The sequence below is a fragment of the Lactuca saligna genome, chromosome 5 (assembly GCF_052625555.1).
Source record: "Lactuca saligna cultivar CGN05327 chromosome 5, ASM5262555v1, whole genome shotgun sequence".
In the NCBI taxonomy this organism is placed as follows: Eukaryota; Viridiplantae; Streptophyta; class Magnoliopsida; order Asterales; family Asteraceae; genus Lactuca; species Lactuca saligna.
This window is the reverse complement of record NC_136421.1, coordinates 257,466,395-257,492,270: the sequence shown is the minus strand read 5'-3', so window position 1 is coordinate 257,492,270 and position 25,876 is coordinate 257,466,395. Positions and strand designations below refer to the sequence as shown.

The following is a 25,876-nucleotide window of genomic DNA, read 5'->3' as shown; positions in this document are numbered from 1 at the left end:
TCATAAACATAAAATATAAAAAAAAATTACATAAATGGTCCCTATGGTTTACGCATAGTCACAAACTCAGTCTGTGTTACTTGAAAAGACTAAAATACCCTTACACTAACGGATGAACAACAATGACGCTAGCAAAAAGGGTCATTCATGCAAGTTTTGGAAACCACAGGGACCATGTTTGTCAAAAAAATTAGTAGGAACTGATTTTGTGACTCTTGACAAACCACAGGGACCATTTTTGTAATTTTGTCTAACTTTTGTTTAAAATAAAAGCTTAAATTATCTACCACCAAACAAAGTTTTTTCTTAAAAACTAAAAATCGCAGATGTCGACGGAGGCAAACGGAACGGAAAGTGCATCCCCTGGCTACACCCCCGAAATTTCTCCGTTCCCCCGACCCCGCCCCTAAAATGTCCCCCCACCCCTACCCCCGAATCCCCTTATTACCCCCCCCCCCCCCCCCGGGGTTGATTTTAGGCTAAAAGAAGTTGTTTGGGCTAAAAGAAGTTATGTTTTAGGCAGTATTGCAGAAATCGACCTTGGCGGCCGATTAATCGGCGATTAATCGTTTGGCGGCCTCGAACCGATTACGATTAGGGTGTTTGGCGGAAATTGGTCAAACTCGGGTTTGGCGGTCTTTGGCGGTCCTCGGCAGTTATAGGCGGGAAATATTTAAAAAAGTCGAAAAAAAATTCAAATATTACACCAAAACTTTAAAATTTTAAACTTTTAAGCTTTCAGAATTTAAAATATTATACTAAATTATTTAGAATTTCAAATTTTTAAAATTTAAAATTTCCAAATACTTAATTTTTTAGTAAATATTAATTTTTTAAATAATTTTATTAATAATTTAAGGTCCCCGATTAATCGCTGATTAATCCCCGCCGAATCTGATTAGAATATTTCACGTATTTTTCAAAAAAAATGGAATTTTTTTTTTAATTTTTTTTTAGTTAATTCAAGTTCCGAAAATAATATTTAAAAAAAGAATTTTTAAATTTTTTCATTTATTTTGCATTTTAAAATTATTTTTCAGAATATGTTAGTATAATATTCTATTAGAATATTTCACGTATTTTTTTAAAAAAAAAAAGGATTTTTTTTATTTTATTTTTTTTTATTTTTTTTAGTTAATTCAAGTTCCAAAAATAATATTTAAAAAAATAATTTTTGGATTTTTCCATTTATTGTGCATTTTAAAATTATTTTTAGATTTGATCTCACGATCTCACGAAATTAGAATGATCTCAAATGAACTTGAACCTATATATATATATATATATATATATATATATATATATATATATATATATATATATATATATATATATATATATATATATATATATATATATATATATATGGGAAAAGTGAATATACCCTTAAGAGTATATAAGCTTAGATACCTAAAGTCATCATACTACATTGTTTTGTATCATATATATATATATATATATATATATATATATATATATATATATATATATATATATATATATATATATATATATATATATACATTATAATTATCCAATATTCTTATTAATCAACTTCTAACTTGAGTTAACTCCAAGATTTTAAATAAAATTCATATTTATCTTCTTTTTACATAATTTTAACTTTCAACTATAATATATATAGCCTAATAGGTGTTCTGCAAAAAAATATGATATAAGAGGAAAATAATAGTGAAAATTTAAGAATATTGAAAGTAAATCAAGTTAGGGATTGAAGTTTAAGAAATTATAATGATTATATTAAAGAAAACAACGTATTATGATGGGTTAGGGTAAGGTATATTCACTTTTCCCCATATATATATATATATATATATATATATATATATATATATATATATTATCGAGGTCGTCATTGGGATTTCGGGATTGTAAAACAAGGGTTAACCTTGGCCCCGCCCCCAAAAATTTTAATAATACCCCAAACGGAACGGACCACACACGAACAAGGCCCCAAGTAACTTTTTGACATCTCTACCCTAAAACAATCACAAAAGTAGTTCAAAATCCACATGAAACTTCACAATCAGAATCCAAAACAACTAGATAATTTTACAAAATATTTTTAAATGAATTTGATGATGGTAAGAATCTATTTAGCCTGTAAAACTGCTAATAAATAAGACCTATATATGATGACTGTACTTTTAGCTAGCTTCACCAGAAACCAGATTATATTTGCTTAAACCCAAAACACGTGTCAGTAATTAAACAAGTATAAAAATTAAAGAGATTCACACCAACCAAGCAACAAAGGAAAGAAATTGAAGGAAATTTTAGAAATGCAATTGAACAAGATACACCAACATGAGATGATTCAAGATTGTCGTATAAATTGAAATTCCCCCATGATAAAGAAAACATGTTAAAAAAGTGAGGAGTACAAAGAGAAGAGAAGAGGAATGTATTGTATACACAAGATTCTATGCTGCCAATCAGTAGTTTTACCATTTTCATCATTCATGCACAGCTTCTTCAATGAAAAAAAAGAAAGAAAGAAAGAGAGAGAGAGATACATATCATCCATTATCAAACTTCAAACCCCTATTCACTCTCACTACGCATTGTGCTTTTTGTTGAGGTCATATAGCACGCATAAATCTGCTGCTGTCTTCATCTGTCATTCATTAAACACACACACACACACATCATTTATTCATACAAAATTTCACAAATATATTCTCTTCTTATCTTATTGCACCAAAAAATAAGACTTGGTATCAAAATAAAGAGCATAGTAGATTCCAATAACATCTCTAAATTTAAACTGAATTTCTTCCCCCCTGCCTTACAAATAGTGAAATCCAAGCTGGAATTTAAAGGATTGAATTCCATCCATTTGGCAAGCAAAAGAAGCAATGGAATGGAATTGAATTCCGTCCATTTAAAGCCTTACACTTGTGTATTCCAATTGTCAATACCTCTTAAGAAGGTTAAAGCATTTTTAACTAGTATTAACATAAGGCAAGATGAGATGATAAAGAAGATTAAGTTATTATATCATGAAGATACCTGTATAATATTGACTAACTGCTTGGTTGCCCAACCAAATACAAGAAAAGCAAGTAATGCAGAATTTATCAAACTTTGTTGTGCAGCACCAAGCAAAACCTATTAAAAAAAAAAAAAAAAAAAAAAAAAAAAAAAAAAAAATTCACATCTGTAAAAACTTTAACAAAGAAAAGACAAATGTAAGATTCAGGCTTCTTACATCAGTTATCTTTTCTGACTCCTTTGCAAGAAGAAACAAAGTTATGTAAAGAACCTACATAATCAAGATCAAAACTTCAGTTTGTAATTTGTATTGAGCAGTAAATGGGAATTAAAAATAATAATAATAATAATAATAATAATAATTTTTACCTCACAAGCTATGCAGCAGTATCCCATGAACATCCTGTTTCCATAGTATAACTTAAATAACCAACTGGTGCTGTCTTTCACATCTTTATGATTAGATTTTCCAACCAAGAATGTACTGCATTCAAAAAGGGTGGATATCAATCAATATCATGTCCCATAAAACTCAGAAATGAAAGGGTATTTTTGTAAATAAATACCTGTACATTTGCAACCAGTGGCTGGCAATATCCAAAGCAAGCAAAGACAAGAAAACAAAGCTAGGCCTGGAATGTTAAAAAGCAAGAATGTTAGATGTATGAAAGAAAGTTCAGATATATACATATACAAGTAGAGTAGAATTAAAGGTAAAAAAAAAAAAAAAAAAATTTAAAACCTGTAGACTTGAGAGAGAATAGCCAGAAGACATGCAGTGCTTATCCTGAGAGATGCGAAATTTAGGTTAAATTTAATATGGAATAGAGTTAATGAGCATTAAGAGAAGTTAGAGGGGTAGGTTTAAAAACAAAATGTGAAGACTTTAACAAGAACTTGGTATATCACCTATCTGTGACCATATCCAGAACAGCTCCAAATGTTGAAACTACAAGGGTAAAATAGTAAACAACGGGATTAAATCCAGAGTATGAGAATCCATAAAATGGTGAGAAAGAAAATAAAAAAGATTCTGCACTGTGTAGAATGATTTGCAAGTTATAAGTTCATTGACTAAATTGATTAAATGATGAAAGAACAAGTGTTTTTTGTATTCTGCATGAAATTCTTTTACTGCCTATAGTAAAACTTGCTCTTACCAAAGGTAAAAATGATAGGGGGTGATATTAGAGTAGTCAAAACTCAAGGACTCAGTGTATAAATTCAGATATTTTGATGACAATTAAGTCAATAATTATGGATTACTCCTTACCTTGATTGAATTTGCGTGCAAACCAACCATCCAAGGCATCACAAACAAAGCTGTAACAGCAAAAAATGACCATTTTAATATCTTAACTACAGCTTTTCAAAAAGAAAATGTATCCAAACTACACAACTTCTTTTACATTACCCTTTACCTTATGAAATACAGGATTGAAAAAAGCTCTTTATTGGAAAAGCATATAGCAAAGGCAAAGCAATTCATCAGAACTCTTATGTATCCTGTACATGAAAAATAAGCAGTCAAATCCATCAACATAAAACATAGGATGAATGAAATAAGCTCTTTATTGTTACAACATATCTTATTAGTATCTTGGGAATAAGAGGGAGAGCATGAATGAAATTCTTTGTGGGAGACATTAGCATCTCGATTAGCTAATTCACTTTTTCTTTTGTTGTTTTCAAAGATATTTTGGTTTATTGAATTCGATTGCTATCATGGTTGATATTTTCCATTGTGAGCCCTTTTGGTTGATTTTCTCCATTGTGTGCTTAGCAAGCCATAGCATTACTTATAACTTATAAAGCAGTCCTTCACATTTCAGCTTTTTGAGCAAGTATACAGGAAGAAATAATGAAACTTTGACTTGTGAGAGAGGGTAAATATTTGAGACATGTGATATTATGAGTTAAGAGGTTCTTTAATTCATTGATTGAAGTGTCTTTTGGTATATGTATATCACAAAAAATCATAGGACTTTGACTAGTGAAAGAGGGCAAACAAACTCACCAATGATGTTGGGGATGTAAAGATACACACTTAATGTTCTAGGTCTTGATTTGGATGCCATCTCTACTTCTCAGCCACAAATGAGGGTTGCTGAAATCTGTAGAACCTTAGAGCATTGACAATGGCGAATCGAAGATGGCCTCCGTTTAAAGCAAACCTACGCCCGCCCCATCTCTCCTATTTTGCAGAAGTGGGAATTTTCATTTACGCCCCTCAACTAATGAAAAGTACACTCTCAGTTCTACTAACAAAAAAAACACAAAGAGGAACAATATCAGAAGAAAAAAAAAAAAAAACGAAGTGCAATATCAGAAAAAAAAAAAAAAAAAACGAAGTGGTAAAAAATAAAGTGCTAACTGAACCAAAGAGGAGCAATTTCATAAATCAGTCGACAAGATCAGCAAAGTAAAGCAATATCGGGGAAAAAAACCCCGAGAGAGAGAGAGAAAGAAAGACGAACCTGTTGTTGATACGGCTGGAGTTGGCGGTGGTGAGGGTGGCGACGATCGGAGATGACGCTGGGAGGGTGGCGACGGCTGCAGATGGCGATGGGGATAAGCTTAGTCGGTGGCGAGGTAGACAACGAGAGTGTGCGATGAAAGAGAAGAAAGCAAACAACAGATGCGATGCGTGGGTATGAGCTTAGGGCGTCTTTTATTCTTTCAGATGGGTAAGTGGTAAAATAAACAAACGATACTATTCAATAATGTATTAAAAATTTTAATGTATTAAAATAAATCTACCAGGTATTAAGATATAATCTATTTTGTAAATTTTTCTATAAAGTTTTAATAAATTACCAATACACGTTTTTTTTTTTTTAACCCGCAAATCTAATCTTACTCCTAAGCTAACAACACTTATTTCACATATATCAACGACGGGATTTGAACCTTCGATCTCAAAAAAGGAGGGCACTGTTGGGTAAGCCCTAACCATTTTATATTTTCTTAATTAAATATTAAAATTGTTTATAACTAAAAGTTAATATATAAAAATAAAAAGATTGCTTTATACTGTAACTAAAGAGTTTAATAACGATTAAATCGGTGCAATAAATCTATCAGTAATTATAGATCCATAATGTTGTTAATAAAAAATAATTCTATATTTTTAAATGATAATTTTATCATTTATCGGTCGAGAACACTCAAAGTATTTTATTTTTGTGTATTTATATTTCTATTAATTTATATATTTGTGTTTTAAAATACTTTAAACTAATATTACTATAATTCTATTGTTTTGACGTGCGTGTGTGTGTGTGGGGGGGGGGGGGATTAATATGAGTCTATTGTTTAATTTTAATAAATAATTAATTAAATGTTCCTGTTTGTATTGATTCAGATAATGTTCCTTAACGTTTTTTTATATTCTATACTACTTTTTCACAAATTTATCCATAGATAATTTTTGTGATTTTATTAGTTGTTCAATATTTTTCACTTCCCAACATCATTATATGTTAACTAATGATAGTAAAATACTAACAGCTAGAAAAGCCAAAATCACGTTGACCAGTGCAATTGTTCTTTGTTTTAAAGACAATTTACTTTTTACTCATTGTTTCTGTCTTTTGGGCTTATATATAACTATACAAAATCATAAGGAAACAAATCACAAATCATGGATGATGCAATTACAGAATCATATAACTAATCACCTAAACAAGTAAACTGCTAAGCTCCTCCATTTTTCAATATACAAAGTATTTGTATAAATGGACAATTGGTCCATGAGGCCACAAGTTGTATATATTTATATTCTTGAACTTCCTTATTTGTATGTGTTTTGTTTCAGGATCACTTAGAATGTAGCAAAGTTGTTTGGAACAACAATGGTGAATGGAAATTAAGAAACAGTTTCATGACAATTGAGATTCACCACACCAAAATGTCAAAATATAACAGCATGAAACAAGAATGAGAATGAAGATTTGATATGTGCATATTTGATCATTTATTTCATATAATATCTTAATACTTTTTGGTCATTTTGTCTCGATTTATGAACAAAAGGTACTTAATTATGTTAAAATTTTATTTTCAGCCTTAAAGATAGACAAAATTGCAAGAATGGTCCCTGTGGTATGTCAAAACTAGCAAGTTTGGTCCAAAATGGGTTTGGCTCGCAAGGATGGTCCAATAGTTTCATTTGTTGCGAGTTTAGTCCAAAAATTTTAAACTTTTTATAATGACGCATTTGCCCTTGGTATTTTCCCTTTTTTATTTTTTTTATTAAAGAAATCAAAAAAATAAAAAGAAAAAAATAAAATCTCTCTCTCTCTCTCTCTCTCTCTCTCTCTCTCTCTCTCTCTCTCTCTCTCTCTCTCTCCAGAAGACAATCCACAAAACACCATCATCATCTTTTTTACATATTTTCATCTTCTTTAAAAATCAAAATCATGCCCCTAACACATTTTGGGTTTTTTATCAAGAACTCCACATACAAACATATACACACTGAAGAATACTCTTTATAATCAATCTAGAAATCATCAATAATGGATTCACCCACCTGTAATGCCATCGACACCCCTTTACTTCCATTCGTCCTTCAAGCTTGATAACAATCATAGTTCCAAAGGGTTTGTGATGTCGAGATCTTATGAGGCCCTAGTTATTGTGCTAAGCCATCAACTGCCTGCCTCTTATGATCTGATAATGAAGTCATCGATTCCACAATCATCACATATAGGTTAAACTAATGTCATTACCACCTCCGATGAGGTTTCCGACCCAAATTTGGAAGGTTTGTTCCCTCCGAAAACACCTCTAAAATACATGAGAGATAGAGATATCTGATTTTATTGTGTGTGTGTGTGTGTATGTTCATCTGATTGTGTGTGTGTGCTAGATCTAATTTTGTGTGTTCATCAGATTTGGGTGAACTCAAGAACAAACCATAGTCGATGCCGTCAGAATCCTTTCCTCAGCCTCCCTTTCATCTCCAACTCGTATATCCCTCGTTGCTCACTTCTCTGGAGAAGAGAGCCACCACAATCGACTGTGGCAGCTCCTCCGCTTCCCCCTGTCGTGAGCCACCACCATCCAACATCCCAAATCCAAATCCGCAATGGGTGTTCTTCGTTCTTGTTTTGGATCTGAAATAAAACCCAAATCCAAAAGTTGAAGGTAGGTATGTTCTTGGTTCCAAATTTGAAATGAAGATGAAGAAGGGTAGATCTGAAACAAAATCCATACACAAAACCATACCTAAAACGAAACCCCACCATCGATTCGAACGAAAGGCAGATCGACGGGAGCTCCAGTGCGGCTGGGAAATCACGATGAGGTGCAAAGGGGTCCGTCGAGACTGACGACCCTCTGTGGGCTTACTCTTCGTCTTCACTGATCGGGAGAGGGAAGAAGGAACACAAATGGAAGTAGTCAAAATGGTGGTCTAGTGATCAAACAGATCGCGAGAAGGGAGTCGATCTCCGACGAACTCCCATTAGTTCTCTTCTCGTCGTTGGTGGCCATAAATCGAGGGGGAAAGGGAAACGACTGGATCGAAAGGAGAAGGAAGAAGAACAGAAGCAAAACAGAGGTGGTTCTTGGCTGTTCTTCTTCTGGAGAGAGAGAGAGAGAGAGAGAGAGAGAGAGAGATTTTATTTTTGTTTTATTTTTAATTGGTTTTAATTGTTGTAATAAAAGAAAAATGGAAAATAAAATAATAAGGGGAAATCCATCATTATAAAAAGTACATAGGATATTGGACTAAACTCGCAATAAAAAGAAACTATTGGACCATCCTTGCAAGCCAAACCCATTTTGGACCAAAGTTGCTAGTTTTGACATACCACAGGGACCATTCTTGCAATTTTGTCTTAAAGATATGCTCAGGTGAAAATGGAAGAAGAACTAGCGATTGGAAGCTTGCGAATTAAAGTCTAAATAAATAAAGCTTAAAAGAGGAAGTACTCGGCGAGTTGGCCATCAACTCGACAAGTAAGTCAGAATATTCGCGAACCAGCCGTACCTTACCGTACACGCGATTTAAGTAGAGAACTCGTCGAGTCTGTCTAAGGACTCGACGAGTCGGTGCATAATTATGAAAATCCTTATATATATATATATATATATATATATATATATATAGGTCATTCCCGAAACTTAACGACTGGTTGACGACTTTTAGAGATTTCTTGGAGCTCTGGTTTTCAAGAATTCAACCTAGAGATCAATTTGGAGGAGATCAAAGGCAACATACATACTCTTTTCTTAATATTTTGCATAAACTATGTGTGGATCACTAGATTTCATTTTTAGGATGTTAATTGTTGTAGATATGAGCTAAAAACGCATTACTTCTGTTTAGACTAGATAAACTTAGGAATATGGTTTGATTTTATGGTTTGGATTAATTTAATTTGGTGAATTGTCTTGTTAAGTTTGTTAAACACCCTTATGTGTTGACAATAATTATTTTCTGTTAATTATCGAGTCTATTAAGTTGCATGAACATCTTCTTAATTACTTGAATCATATAATTTTGTGAACACAACATTGTATGCCTAGTATTAGTGAACATGAACGTAGGATTAACTAGAAAATAAGTAAGTTAATGTGTAAGCATGTATAATGAATAACCATACATGAGTTGATTGAATTGCCAAATTTAATTAGCTAATATTACAAGTCTTACTTGATCCGAATCAAAACACTAGAAAACTTGTTAGCTTAACCAATTGGCCATTGTTTGAATTAACCTATTTGCTAAGGATTAGTAATAGTAAACATGAACCTAATCACATTAATCGGTAACCAATGATATATTAATCCATTGCACTTGCCATGAAATCAACCATAGGAATAAGTTAGTCGAATTTGAATAGAAGTCTCTTTTATTATTGAATTTAGTTACCTTCTATTTCCTTTAATTGTTAATTGTTTTTTGTTTGAGTGTTAGTTAATTGTTTAAGTTTCTAGTCTTGCAAAACTAGAGAAAATCCTTCTTTTATTACTTGTTTTTATTTAGATAATTCTAGTAGTTAGTTTAATTGTTACCGTTTCTTGTGTTCGATACCCTACTTGCTAGAACTATATTGTTAATCGATAGGTACACTGCCTATCGTGTGTTTAATTTGTGTTTAAAATAGTAGGATTAAAACTAGTGCATTTCACACACAACAAGATTCTTTCATGGATGACATTGTATTCTTATAGAATGAAGATTTTTTCAAGAATGACTTACTATAAAGCTTGTATTCTTATAGAATGTGGCAAAAATTCAAAAAATGACATTGTATTTTTATAGAGCGTGATAGTAAAAATTGTTTTTTTTTTGTTTTTTTTTTGGACCTTTAATTCTTCAATAATGTTAACAATATATGATTATTCTTTAAGAATGTTGTTATTCTTCAAGTTATGGTTCAAAATTTTGTTATTCTTCAAAATGTTCATTTAGTCAGAATAAGTATTCTGTCAGAATTTGTATTCAATCAGAATATGTATTTTATTAGAATATGTATTTTAAAGTCTTGGTCGACATTCATTCTTACATTCACACAATACTTAACATCCACACTATAATCAAGCCACATATGTGTATATATATATATATATATATATATATATAAAGAGGGGGGATGATAATTTGAGAACTTAAAGTTTCCCGAGAACCTAAAAACTAATTTTAGACCGTTGGATTAATAAAAATAGAGGATTGAGAATTCTTATGACAATTTTGTAAATATTTGGGGATAAAGGACACGAGGTACCTTAGTTTTTTTTTTACCCAAGGGTGTTATTAGCATTGAAATAACTATCCCTAAATTGCTAAATGTAAGGATCCAAAAGTCCAAACTCTTTTCTCTCTCACTGTAAAAAAATCAATGTCACACCTCCAAATCTTCAGCGATCTCTCCCTTTTCCCTCTGTCATGCCTTCTAATCACCGCCTCCCTCCTCCCTTCATCGACTACCTCTACCATTGTTGAATGCCAATTCACACTCTTTAATATCTGATGATGAATCCATAAACCAATAGATCGATGTCGTTCCATACATTTGAACTGCTTCCAGATCTCCGATGATGTCTCATATCTCTCTTCGACAGCTTTATTCTCACCATCTCTTTCAAATATCTTTCATATCCAACTCACCCTCACCTAGTTCTACTATGAACAGTTCATCATTAATCAAATAAAAATTGATTCAACCATGTATCGCAAATGAACAGTTAGCTGGGAATCAGTTTCTCCAACACCAATTCTTCGAAATTGACTGTCAACAGAGACATGTTACCGAAATAGCACATTCATCCATTCACCGCCTTGTTCTTAATGAAATCATCTACCATATTATTAATATTACTGTGTGCGTGTTGGTATCCCAAGGGTTCTTCGCTTCTCCAAAAACCAATCGCAGATGTAGGTCATAATCGACTAGTATAGGAATGCCTTCCCTCACCTTCTGCAAAAGGTGATCATAGGAGCCAAGGAAACAATAAAAAAAATCGCAACTCTCCTTGTGTACCTTCTTCCTGCTCTTGCTTCAAATTATCACAACCCCAAAAATCGATAGAGCTCTTCTTCTGTCTCCACCTTCAATCGATGCTACACACACAAGAAAAAAAACCGCAGATATCAAACTCGAAATTGGACCTCTTCTCTTCTTAATCAATCGCATCCTTCATTCTCCTCTTGCTTTCTTGAAATCGATCACAAGTTCCTGTCACCTTTCTTTTTCTTATTATTAGTAGATTTTTATTATTATTGGTGGTTTGGTGGTTAATGGAGGTATTGGGGGGGGGGGGGGGGGGGCTCCTGTTGATCTAGAGTGAAATAACAACCCACCGGTTGACTCATCACCCTAGCGAACCATCATCAAAAGTTAAGCCACTTATTAGATTTCCATGATTCCTTTGATTTTGTTGTTACTTTTATTATTAAGATTGGTATTTTGTTGTACTTTCTATTTCTAAAGTTATCATGATTTCCAAATCTAGGGTGCTCTTTTTAGTTTTCCTCCCCTAAAAATTATGATATAGGTTTATATGTTCCATTTTTTCCATTTCTGATTATCTTGTCTTTTTGTGATTGAGTGTGCGTGTTTAGGTGTCTTGTTGTGAAAATTTCCTTTGGTTTACTTGTAGGAAGTGTGCATTTTATGATCTTTTTACCTCAATATACAGGTTATGTTATTTGTTTCCTGTAGTGAATCCCATCATTTACCAGGTACTTTCTTTATTATGTCATCATGTGTAGTTAACTGATTATATCAATCATGTCATGGATATATTTTAGGCATACTATGAGATTGTTATGGAATTTTCTATAGGCTATAAAAATGATGTGTTTCTATTACTCTTTGAATTATGGTCAAGATGCAAAGTACTGGAAATTCGTAATTTTGGAACAAAAATTGTCCATGTTCATCTCACTTTGCATTCATCTGTGTAAGTATATCATTTTTTATGCTTATTTATTCTAGATAATTGAAAAAAATGTTTGGTTCTAGAATTCTTTTCCAATGATTGATAAATAAACTTTTACACGAAGTTCATATTTGATGAGGAGTTATGTAAGGGTGAAACAAGATTTACAGATTTAGGTGTGAAATATAACTCTATAACCAATTCCTATTCGAATGCATAAAAATATGTAAGTTTCTTTTAGGAGTTTGTCTAAATATTCCATGTTCACCATCAATCTTGTACTTGTGATTTTATTTCAAACTAACTGTTATGCTTGTAAAATACAAAATGAAGACTACATTTTGTTGGAATAAGAGATTTAAGATGATTTAACATGGTTATTTTCCAACAAGATTACTAATATTATTAGTAGTATTTCTTGTTTGTGTATAAATCATAATATAGTGCTTCTTTTGAGTTCTAACGTCTGCTAACTACAATGTTTAATTAGCAATAAAGTTACGAATATGGTTGTTCAAAGAACTTGCTTTTTTGCTTTTGTATTGTTGAAGTTCTTTAGTGATTTATGCAACTTCCATCTTCCTCTCAATTAATTATTTTGGTTAGATCAAGTTTTTAGTGTTTAATTTACTAAATCACATGTAACTCACATATGAATTACATATGATTCATATGTAAATCACAAGTGAATCATATATGAATTACATGTGATTCACATGTAATTTACATGTGATTCACATGTAAATCACAAGTGAATAACATATGAATTACATGTGATTCACATGTAAATCACAAGCGAATCACATATGAATTACATCTATATGCACACATGCATTTTGTGTGAGTGTTCTTCATTAATTTTTTTCTTTAAATTTTCTTGTGAATTTCACATTTAAATCTTAAAAGATACAATCACATGTCAATATCACATTATATAATCACATGTGAATCTTACATTATATGATCACATATGTGTAACGTCGTAAATTTTCAAACAAAATTTTCATTTAAAAACACAATTATCTCATTTCAAAATCATAAAAATCCCACAAATATCAAGTTATTAAAACACATATTCCAAAATTGTATATATCACAAATCCAAGATCCTCCAAAAAACATATCTCCAACTCGAATGTGTGTACAATCAAGTCGGTGCCTTCCCGTGATCCTGAGAGGTACCTGAAACACATAACACATAACACAGAAAGCACAAAGTTTAGTGAGTTCCCCAAAATACCACATGCAGCTCATTAGCCACTTGAGGCTATAACTCAATAAGACCCTCCGGTCAATGTGTCTCAGTAGGACCCTCTAGTCCCACAGCTCGGGTGGACCCTCTGGTTCTAACTCGGTATCTTAGAATAACACACAACACAAATCACAAAGAAATAATACAGGATATCACAATACTCAATATAAACACATAAGACCCTCCGTTTATACAACTCAAATTACCACACTAGGTAAGTATAGTGAGAAGACTCACATCGTAAGAAATCGGATAACCTCGAGCTCGAATCACTGGTCTAGCCTCTTCCTAACACATACGATAATTATATCTAATTAATAAAGGCCCTCAAAGAAGCTAGACTAACCCTTCTACAAACTCACGGAAGGGTAAAAGACCATTTTACCCCTCTATGGCCTTAGTAGTCCGCAAATTAACCAGACCCTAAAACTCAACCAAAAGTCAATGGCAGCACATACGCTGCACGTACAAGATCTCTACACTGGGCGTACTCTGATGTCACGCATGCATCGGGAATTCTCAACCCTACGCTGCACGTACTGGGATTACGCTCGGCATACGCCCTAATTTTGCTCTTCCTACTCTTTTGGTCTTAGTCAGTTAAGACCTTAGGTCATATCATATATCTGGACTCCCTATAGGCTCTTACTCCATAAAGTATGTGACTTTAAGCCTTTTCATGGTTGATAAAGTCACAAACACCCAAAAACTCTCACTTTCTTATCTCAAAATGCTCATATCTCATGCATGGATTGATTCAAACGTCCAAGTCTCGGATTTTATGACACTACACCACTAAAGATACTCAAAGGAGCTGATCATATTCTCTCGAGCTCAATATCTCATAAAGCATCCAACTTTGGGACCAAAAGCCTAAAATGATCTAACATGATGCACAAATCAAAAGAGTGAGCAAGCTTTGAGCTTTATACCTCTAAATGAAGCTCCCAACACAGATATGCTCAGATCCACAGCCTAGACTCTCACTCCATATTCTTCAAAGCTCCTTCTTTACTCCAAGAACACACAAGATCACTTAAATGCTCTTAAAAGGACACACCAGCTCAATGAAAGAGAATCTAGGGTTTGAGAGAGTTGTTTGTATGAGGATATTGGCTAAGAATGAGGCCATCATATCCTTTATATGGGGATACACCCCAAATTAGGGTTTTCATTCTGGACCTAGTACGCCCAGCGTACTAGGTGGCTTCTGCATCAAAAACACGCACATGAGTACGCTGAGCGTACACACGCGTACGCCCCTTGTACTCATTTACCACCTTTTTCTCAATAAGGGCTAAAATTGACAGTTACCAAAAGAAAAAGGGTTTATAAGATATACCTAGAATTGGGATGTTACAATCCCCCCCACTAGAATCATACTTTTCCCTCAAAGTCATGTTGCGGAAATAACTCTGAGTATTGCCCGCGCATCTCGGACTCCAGCTCCCAAGTCCACTCAGACCCCCTCCGATGTTGCCACTGAACTTGAACCATGGGCACCTCTTTGTTCCTCAACACCTTCACCTCCCGATCGAAAATTGCTATCGGCCTATCAATGTAATTCAGGATCCCAACTACCACCAAAGTCTAGAACACACGTCCACAACATATCCTACAGGGTCTGGATGGTCCACTCGCTCTAGCCACGTGTCTGTGGGTGAAAAGTCGTGCTAAAGTGCAGACGAGTACCCAACTTGTCATGAAATTTCTTCAACAATCTGGAAGTGAACTGTACATCTCGGTCAGAAATCATTGAAACTGGCACTTCGTGTCGAGCTACTACCTCTCTAATGTAAATGTCAGCCAGCTTCTCGACCGAAATGCTCTCCTGGATCGGAATGAAACGGGCACTCTTGGTCAACCGATCCACGATGACCCAAATAGAATCCACTCCTTGTGCGGTCTTGGGAAGCTTCATGATGAAATCCATGGTAATATCCTCTCATTTCCACACAAGGATATCCAACGGATGCGTCTTGATGTGAGGTCTCTGGTGCTCGGCCTTGACCTTCCTGCAGGTCAATCATCGTTCCACATACCAAGCTATGTCCCGCTTCATGCAGGGCCACCAGTAATTAGGACGACAATCTCTATACATCTTCGTCGCCTCGGGATGGATGGAAAATCTGGATTTGTGGGCCTTGTCCATCAAAACCTGGCGTACCCCACCCTATTAAGGAACCCAAAACCTCCAATGCATGGTTAGCAACCCACGGCTGTCATAGTCAAAAGAAGCCACGTGACCTATGATCTGCTCACACCTCTGGCACTCTTCCTTCATACCCTCGACATGCGCCTCTCGGATCCACTCCAAAAGCGAAGTCACTACTTTCATCTAGGGGTGGTAATCCTCGACCCAACCCGTAACCCAACACTGACCCAACATGAAAATAAACGGTTTTGGGTTGAGATTTTTGACCCGCCAACCCGTCAACTCGTTTATTTCATGGGTTGGGCTGGGTTACCTGTTTGGGTTCGCGGGTCAACCCGCCAACCCGATTATATATATATATATATATATATATATATATATATATATATATATATATATATATATATATATATATATATAATGTTTAAAAAATACTTTTAATTATTTATTAGTTATGAATATTTGATTATCGTTTAATCATCTTCGAAATTCCAAAACTGCAAAACATCTTCGAGTCGACTTAGCATCCCCTAGCCCCTAATCAAAAAGAAATCCAGTCTTCAGTCTCCAAACTCAAGACTTTGTGTCTCCCGTCTCTGTCAATTGAGGCATTGACTGTCGCGGTGTCACACGCACACCACTCGTCTTATCGTCCCCCGGTTGTCATACACCACTCGTCGTCGTCACCCCTGTTTATGACTTTATGTTGAATATTTAAGATTTTATGAGTTCATTTTATTTGTATTTTTTAATTTAATTTTAAAATGTGTTGCTTATTAAATGGGTTATATGGGTTGGGTTCGACCCACTGACCCACAAACCCATATACTTATACGGGTTATTTAGGTTGGGTTGGGTTGGGTCAATGTATTCTGACCCGTCAACCCGCCAACCCGTGACCCGCAAATCGGAACCCAACCCAATTTCCCGGCCTACTGTCATCCTCAAGTAGATGTCTCTGATCAGGGTTGTCTTACGCCTAAGTGCATCGGCCACCACGTTGTACTTCCTCGGGTGATAAAGGATCTCACAGTTGTAATCCTTCACCACATCTAACCACTGACGTTGCCTCATATTCAGGTTTGGCTGATCCATGAAGTACCTCAAGCTCTTGTGGTCCGTGTAAATGGTACAACGAACCCCATAGAGGTAATGCATCCAAATCTTGAGGGTGAAAACAGCCGCCCGCAACTCGAGATCATGCGTCGGGTAGTTCGCCTCGTGATGCTTCAATTGCCTAGAGGGATGGGCAATGATGTGCCCCTCTACATCAACATTGCACCCAATCCTGAAATGGATGCATCACAATACACTACAAAGTCCTCAACGCCATCTGGAAGGGCTAAGATCGGCGCCTCGCACAATCTCTGTCTCAGAGTCTCGAATGCTACCTGCTGCTCAGGCCCCCAGCAAAATACAACGACCTTTTTCGTCAGTCGGGTCAGTGGTACTACTATCTTGGAGAAATCTTGTATGAATCTACGGTAATAGCCTACTAAACCGAGGAAACGTCGAATCTCAGATGAAGACTTCGGAACCTCCCATCTCATCATGGCCTCCACCTTGGCCAGGTCGACCAGAATACCGTTCTGGTTGACTAGGTGCCCCAAGAACTGCACATCGCCCAACCAGAACTCACACTTGGAGAAATTGGCATACAAGCTTGTAACATACACGTTCAGTTATCGCGTTTTGTAACTTTTAAAAATGAATAATATTATGAAATATTATGTGATTTTGAATGTTGAGTTCTAACAGATAGTTTTTACTAGAATTGAAGTAAAACTATTTTTAGAATCATTCAGAAAGTATTGGAAGTCATATGAGATTCCGATCAAATATCAAATATTGAAATTTAACGAAAATATAAAAGTTAAAATTAAGTAAAATTATATTATTGAAAGTTTTAAAGAATCTCGTTAGAAACATTTAGGCAAAAACCTCATCGAAATCCGAGTTATAACGAAGAAGTTATGACCAATCATAGATTCGCGACAAAATCGGCAAAACACTATTTACTGTAAAAACTGAGTTTGCGATAAACTACTTTTTAGTTTTAGTGATCTAAATGAAAGTCTTAGTATTCATTAAACCAAGAATTTTCATAAAAAGAACGTCCAAATCTGTCTTCGTATGAAGAAGTTATGATTTTTCTAAATTTCGATATAGTAATATACAACTAAAAACTCGAAATAAAGATCGAGTGAGTTTTAGCCAACACAACCTAAACGAGAATTGAAGGTCTCTTCAATAGTAGTACAACGGTAAAAAGATAGATGAAAATGGATGTCAGATGAAGAAGTTATGAATTTTTAACGGACTTTTCATGTCTCAGCCTGTTAAAAATATAATATTAAAAATGAATTCAAAATTAGCCAATAAAGTCTAAACGAAAGTTGTAGAGAATAATCTCACCTACGCGTGGATATAATGAATGTAAAAAATGGAGCTCATATGCAAAATATATGAATTTATGAAGTTTGGAACACATACTTCAAGGTATGACCAAACTCACGACGTGAACATAGCATGGTTCACGATGTGAACTAGTTGAATGACACCATTCGAGCCTAGAAGACATACAACAAGCTGAGAAGATGACCAGGATCAAAGTCACGATGTGAACATACTTGGTTCACGGCGTGAACCTCCAATTTTAGCCTATAAAAGGGATGTGAAGGCAGCTGTATTTTGGTTACATTCTCTTATATGTCTCAGTCTCTAAACCCTCTTTAGCCCACTTTAAACCCCGCCCCGAAGTCCCGGTATCATCCCCGACACCCGGAGCAAGTCCCGACGCTCCGAAGTTCCCAAGAAAATCATATTTTCAAGTCGAAACTCTGCCCGAGTAAGGACCGGTTTTCAACTAAAATCCCCGGTTTCATCACAGAAAGTCATATTTAGAGCCGAAGCGCTACCCAAATTATCATTTACTCATTCAGTTATTTCACGGTGAGTTCAATATATAGGAACAATTGTATGTTATGTGTTATATGTGTTATGTGTTTTTTTTGTATTATTATCCCGTGTTATTATGGTAGCAAAGTTGTAACTCTGACTATGTGATCAATGAAAGGACTTAAATTCACAGTGGTATTGGTATATAGCCTCTGGCCGTGTAGAGCATGTCTCGTAAGAGAATGAATTCTACCCTTATGGCATTGGCAGATGGTTAGATAGGGTTGAAAGCCTAAAATCTACCAAAATGTTCAATTAGAAAGTGTATATCTACTGTGCCATTTGGGCCGAAGCTTTATTGATGTTTATCAAGTATTGAAATTGTTATGTCTCATTGATCGTATATCTTTGAATCAGATCATTGATTGATATGGAAAGCTTGTCACATGATTCACATATGCCTTGTTGTTCATTGTTCCTCTTTGCTTTTGCCATATTAAAGTGTGTGTATATATATATATATATATATATATATATATATATATATATATATATATATATATATGGCATAACGTTCTATTGTATCTATTATTGAACTCACTAAGCGTCACCGCTTACCCCTCTCAGTGTTTAACAATTGCAGGTCATAAGCATCCAGGATAGTCATATACTGATAGAAGATTTTGAATAGTTTATACTATTAGTTTTGTACTTGGTTTTATGTATGTATATGAATAATAGATTACTGGGTAGTTATGTAATATACTAAAACTTAGTCAATTTGTATCCAGTCTTTTGTAATCAAATTATCAATGTAAAATATTCTTTATGAATATGCATGTAGCATGTTTTGAAGTAATTTGGAGTAACTTGGAGTAATAATGTTTCACATATGAAAGTGTGGGTCTTTCAAAGCTCTCCCTCCTTAGGGTATCCAACACCTCTCGCAAGTGCTCCTCGTGTTGCTCCTTCCTCATGAAGTGAACCAAGATGGCATCAATAAAAGCTGTCACAGACCGATCCAACATCGGTTTGCATATGTGGTTCATGAGATCCATGAATGTGGCAGGAGCATTGGTGAGCCCAAAGGTAGTCTATACACATCTGGTGGGATCCGTCCTTCTTCTTCACAAATAGAAGTGGTGCTTCCCAGGGTGAATTGCTCAATCTAATAAATCCCTTGTCTAACAGCTCCTGCAGTTGTGTAAACAACTCCAGCATCTCGGGAGGAGCCAACCGATATTAGGCCTTGGCTATCGGAGCCACACCCAGATTTAGCTTAATCATGAACTCCACATGTCTCTCTGTAGGTATCCCAGGCAAATTCTCCGAGCAAACATCTGAATATTCCCGCACCACTGGCACATCATCGACGGCCGCCTTACCATTCTCCTGGGTATCCATAACATAGGCGACATAACCTACGCATCCCTGCTGGAGGTAGCATCCAGCCCTCGCTGTTGAACACATAGTTGGCCCATGTTGCGGTATCTCGCCCTGAATCACCAACTTTCCGCTACTTGGGGTCCAGACACGTACCATTTGTTGCGTACAGTCGATCACCGCCCCATTAGGGCTCAACCAATCCATGCCTATAATAACCTTGTGCTAGATAGGTGCCTAATCCCTTAACTATTTTGGTATGTACTTGACCCGGCCCCTCCTTCCACCCGTAGAGAGAGAGACAGAGTTAGGCCTTTGGATTGACTGATAGTAGGATCAATGATGTTTAGTTTCATTGAGGATCGACATGCCCCAGGTTTAAAGAATTCGATGACAGGCCTTCGCTGCAAAAGATCTCGTCTTTTGGGTTGCCTTCACCATAGCAACTGATAGGATGAATTAAGGAGAAAGAGGATTATTTATGATTTATTAATATATTATATGAATAATATATTAAAGGAGAAATCATACTGTTTAATTAATATTGATCAAATTTTGATTTAGAATTAATTTTGTGGTCAAAAGAGATTAATTAAACTTAGGGGACTGAAATTGCAATTGTAAGATAATTGGTTTTTGAGCTGTAGATCCCGTAGGAATAAGGTGGATGAATTCAAGGTGGAAGCCCACTTGGAAATCGTCCAGGCCTTGATTCTGGAAGGATCGAAAGGGCTGCTTGGTGGCTAAGCAATCCACTTAGGGTTTTGACTGAAACCCTAGCACCTCACCTATAAAAGGAACCCTAAGGCTCCTAAAATTCGGCCCTATGCTTTCCAAGAGTGCATTTGACGAATTTTGTGCCTCCCCCTCCTCTCCTAAGTCATCTTGTTGATTGTGGTGTTTGTGACTCCATTAGAGGTGCAACACTTGAGGCACTAAGCTTTCAGAAGTCAAGATCAAGAATGTTCGTGATTTTTATTGCTACATAACAATCAAGGTAAGATCTAAACTGTAATCATATGTGATTTTCAGATTTGATATGCTAGTTTTAGGGTTTATTGCTTTGGTATTCAATGTTGTGTGTTCAAAGTAGAAAACCTAGATCAAAGCAATTAGGGTTGCATGAACACCATAGGAATGATGTTGTGCTAATAATTCATCAGTGATATAAGAGCCTAGGTCATTTTTCTAGTTGAATAGATGCAAAAGTGAACTGCCAAAGGATCAAAAATTCGAATTTTTGTTGTCTGTGCAGCTGAATCGGCAGGTCCATCAGTAGACTCGGCGAGTGCAGGGTGCAGTTGCAGTCATTTTCGATTTTTTGACGAGTTTTTGATGAGGATAATTACCTAAAATCGTTTTTCTTGCCTAAAAATCGATTTTTCATGATTGGTATGTTATCCTTATCAAAATTAAAGGATTTGGTTAAATATGGATAATATAGGATTATTATGATTCAAATATTTGGCCTAGTAAGTTTGAAAAGTTTAAATTTACACACTTTAGGTTTTATAGTTTAAGTTTGAACTTAAAAGGTTTAGGTTTTGAAATTTAAATAGTTAAACCCTAATATTTTGAAAGGTTTCAAAATTTGTCCTCAAGTTTTGGAATTTAAAATTTAAATAAAATGTATTAATTTTGAAATATTAAATTCTAAAACCCTAGTATTTTGAAAAGTTCATATTACACTCTTATGGTTTTGAAAAGTTCATATTACACTCTTATGGTTTTATTAAATTAATTATGTATAATTAAAAGAAATTTAATAAATCCATAATGATATGGTTTGTGTTTAATTAAATTAAAAAGTGTAATTTTAATATATTAGACCACATAATATTTTAAAAGTGTAAAATACATTATTATACAACATAAAAATTAAAAGTCTAATATTATATATGTATGAGTAAAGAGTCACTCTTACCGTTATTATGCATCATTCACAATGCTGGTCTATAAGGGGTGTTTAAGGAAGCGGCATGTATGAGTAAAGAGTCAGTCAACCGAATGGGTAGGATTATAAGTATAATGAAATACGAAGTAACTAAACATTTTTACAAATTCTCAAATCTTAGTTACTTTAGGAAAAATGTGGAATTGGTGCTAATCCATGAAATTGCACAATGCACATTGTTGGTCGTTAGTGGAGCGTGTGTGGTTAACCGGCACACTAATATGGGACCAATGAAGGATGGCAAAGGGTAGCTTGTAGACTATCATAGATCAATGGAGCGTGTGTGGTTAACCGGCACATTGATTAGGTGATGGACATCTTCGAGAGTACCAAGCTAATTTGCATGGTTATCCACACCTTCTTTGTGATCCTCGACATCCCCGTCACAAACATGATGGGCATAATCAAGATTAAACATGCCATTGAAAAGTTCAATGAATCTCAAATGATCTAGGAATTTCAATTCATTTAAAACCTAATTTTCAATTTTCGTTTTTCATGGTGGAAATTGGTAAATCATCATTTACCTAACTTCAAATATTTTGCAGTTGGATTATGGCATCCCTCTTCCGAGTTGTAGAATATTGTGTTGGATCCTAGCCTTAATATCTCATTTGGGTGTTTTATTAAGGACTCAATCAACTAACTTGAATTTTCTCACTTTTTGTAGATGTATGATTCTAACTGTGGTCTTCCCAAATCCCATGGAAAAATCTTTCCACATGAAAACGATATTCCACAATTCGATCGAGGAACACGAGATCATTCTTCACTTCCTCCACCTCCTCTTATTGTTCTCCCTGGCCCACGTGTTCGACGACTTAAAAAGCTCAAGGTCACTCAAGGCCTACACATCTTGGAGATGAAGTCACACGTTGAGTGGTTGAGGATGTTGAGTGTCGATGTCTCAAGGAAGTTGACTGGGTACTTCAATCACTTTCCGAATCTAATAATGAGTTCATTAGAGAGTACTATATGATGGACCACGACGTGACCCTCATTGATCTCACATATTTAATTATTGATGCTGAATCAACAATGATTTGATGCACTGGTCAAGTATATTTGTCTGGTAGATTAACCTCCCATACTTCTATGGACAATGGGAACATTAGAAGTCCAAAAAAGTTTTCTCTACGCAAGAGAAAGGCTAAGTCTGAGATAGTCCTGTGTACCATTCCAGAAGAGTCCATATGTTTCTACTACCAAGAGAAGGAGCATTAGATGCGAAGCTTCCATATTTACCTGGGAGATCACAAAGATGGGAGAGTCAAAATGTATGACTCTGCTTCAGGTAAAAATCCACTATCTAACTCTATCAAGTTCCTATTTGTAGATTCTTAATACATTATGTGATAAGATTTCATTTTGATGTTTTGTAGGATCGAAGAAAAGAAAGGAAGCTTAAAAGAAAAGGTGAACTAATTCTGATCACAAAGAAATGGATTTTAATCGCATGGTTCGAAGATCAGATTTTTGAGCTGCCACTTAGAGAGTTATGATTGATTGGTTAGGAATATGTAATAGAATAGTTTTCATTTGAATTTGCATTGTAAGGACAAGTTTTTCCGCACTTTTATAAATAAAATAAAATTTTGATTTTGTCTTATTTATATCTTTGCAATGTTATTTGTGAAAATTGATATTTGTATGTTTCTATTCTTAGCAATCTTGAAAAATGATTCTTAGTTATGTTAATTGTGGTAGTGTCAGAAATTTACTAAATAAGGAAAGATCCTCATCGCCCAAGTTTCAATTGGACAGAAACTAGGAATCATACAACTTGTATTGTGTGATGAATGGGAACCTTCATATTTGGGAAATTGAGACTAATTCCTTGATCACATATTAATGTGAGTCAAGTGAAGGACTAGGGGATCTAGTACACATTGTTGTGCGCTGGTCAAGTCCACCACAAATAACATAAGACTATTCGTTATGATTTACTAATAGTTTAGTAAATATGGTTATACTTAAAGGTTTAAGTGTAATTCTGAATCACTGGAAAAGTCTCAATGAGTAGCAGAACGAATAAGAAAAATCTATTAAGCATAAAGATAAAAGTTTCTCCAATCTGAAAAGAAGGGAGAGTACTTAAGTATTGTGTTTTATGATTGTCCTAATGATTATGAAACTGTATCACAATTGATCCTCTAAGGACACCTTAGTGCATAAGTATGACTAAGAAGAGGAATCTGGAATTGTTGAAATGGTTAAATCAAAAGGATGAGTCATACTTTGTTCCAAAATCAAGTTTTAGAGTTGTACTCCAAGATTGTGATTTGAGTGACATCATCTTAAGAAGGTTTATGACAATTATCAAATGTGGAGTAGAAAAGGTTCTTACATTTGTACATTTGAAATTGGTAAGTTATGATATCTTGGATAAGATAGAGACCAACTAATACCAATTGTGTGAGTTGTTTGTCTTGATAAGAATCCACACTAACTCTTGAATATTTGTTTGTCAAGTAATGTTCTTCGACAAGAGAATCTTATATGTCAAGAGACTAGTGGGAGTCTTAATGGTCTTGAAAAGTTTCAAGAACTAATCAAGAATAATTAATCACTAGCACACGACTTGTGGTTTATAATTTATCGTGTTGACATATTCTTGTTTCTGTGCCATTCGAGTTTTAAGTCCACTATGCATGTGAGTTCTATGAGTTCTCATTTTAATGCATAAAGGCAAAATACCTTGGTCAATGGAAAGTACATTGATATGTAGGGATGAGCTGCTTAATAACTTGGAAGCAACGGTGGGACCCTTGATGGCAAGAAATTAAGATTAAATAAGTTCAATCCATATGAGGTTGGATTTTTCAAAACAATTATCTTACGATGATGGTTATGACAAATTCACATGGATAGGAGCACATACACCATAAAATCTAAGTGACAAGGTTTCTCTCCGCTTCATGAAAATGATTGTGAGGAAACGCTTTCACTAGGAAGATGTTAAGGAGATAGCGATTGTGTAAATTGCATTCTCGAGTTCGATTATGATTACGACATCCCTCTTCATAGTTCGAATTGTGGGAAATAGCAAAAGGGTCTGAACATGTGGGACTTATTGCAATAAGTTCTGAATTAGTTTAGACATACATATAAACTATCTAAGGAAAGGTGTATGAGTTTGAGAAGCTTAGATAAAGGCTTATCGAAGCATATCGTATTAGAAATATGAACTTTGGAAGTCAATAAATAATGATATCTAAAAGTTCAGTTGTTTTCTGAGTACATGTCAAAGCTAGTGGGAGCATAAATGGTATGCTGGTATGAATACAGTTATCATGTTAGTGGGAGCATGATTATTATTTTAAGTGTTGCAAGTTAGCAATATTAATTATGGAAAACAAAAGCTTCAATTCACAAAGTTGGAGAGATTGAAAAGTTGTTTTTTCTATAATTAAGGGAGAGAATATTATACTTCATTTCAAATCTAAAAGCGTAGATCGAGACACTACTAGAAAAACAGCCTTTTACGACGCTCATTGCGCATCGTAAAAGGCTCAGACGATGTGCAAATGCGCGTCAAGGAAGGCCCTATCATAAAGAGAGACGACGCGCATTTACGACGCTCATTTATGACGCACAATTACGACGCGCGTTTACGACATGCAATGCGTATCAAGGAAGGCCCTGTCATAAAGGAAGACGACACACATTTGCGTGTCATAAACTTACGACGCGCATGTTAATGACACGCAATGCGTATTAAGAAAGCCCCTGTCAAGAAAGGCAATGTCATAAATGAAGATGACACACATTTTTGCGTATCATAATTTTAAATGTTTAAAAAAATATTATTTATAGATTTACTA

The 25,876-nt window shown here is 34.8% G+C and overlaps 1 protein-coding gene across 2 annotated transcripts; it reads right to left on the bottom strand.

Annotated features, from left to right (window-relative positions):
• Positions 1–2,334: 2,334 nt before the first annotated feature.
• On the bottom strand, positions 2,335–5,660 carry LOC145047487 (putative CDP-diacylglycerol--inositol 3-phosphatidyltransferase 2). Of its 2 annotated transcripts, none has more exons than XM_078995765.1 (11): positions 5,493–5,660; positions 5,033–5,276; positions 4,437–4,521; positions 4,289–4,338; positions 3,925–3,964; positions 3,758–3,802; positions 3,582–3,647; positions 3,385–3,499; positions 3,233–3,286; positions 3,034–3,132; positions 2,335–2,638 (listed from the first exon to the last, which is right to left on the bottom strand). In XM_078995765.1, exons 2-11 carry the CDS (start codon positions 5,091–5,093, stop codon positions 2,579–2,581), a joined length of 675 nt encoding a protein of 224 aa, XP_078851891.1. In that variant the 5' UTR covers positions 5,094–5,276; positions 5,493–5,660; the 3' UTR covers positions 2,335–2,578. The 2 variants fall into 2 exon arrangements, with proteins under 2 accessions (XP_078851891.1, XP_078851890.1); XM_078995764.1 differs by having other exon boundaries at positions 5,033–5,273; positions 5,493–5,657.
• Between the last annotated feature and the right edge of the window lie 20,216 nt (positions 5,661–25,876).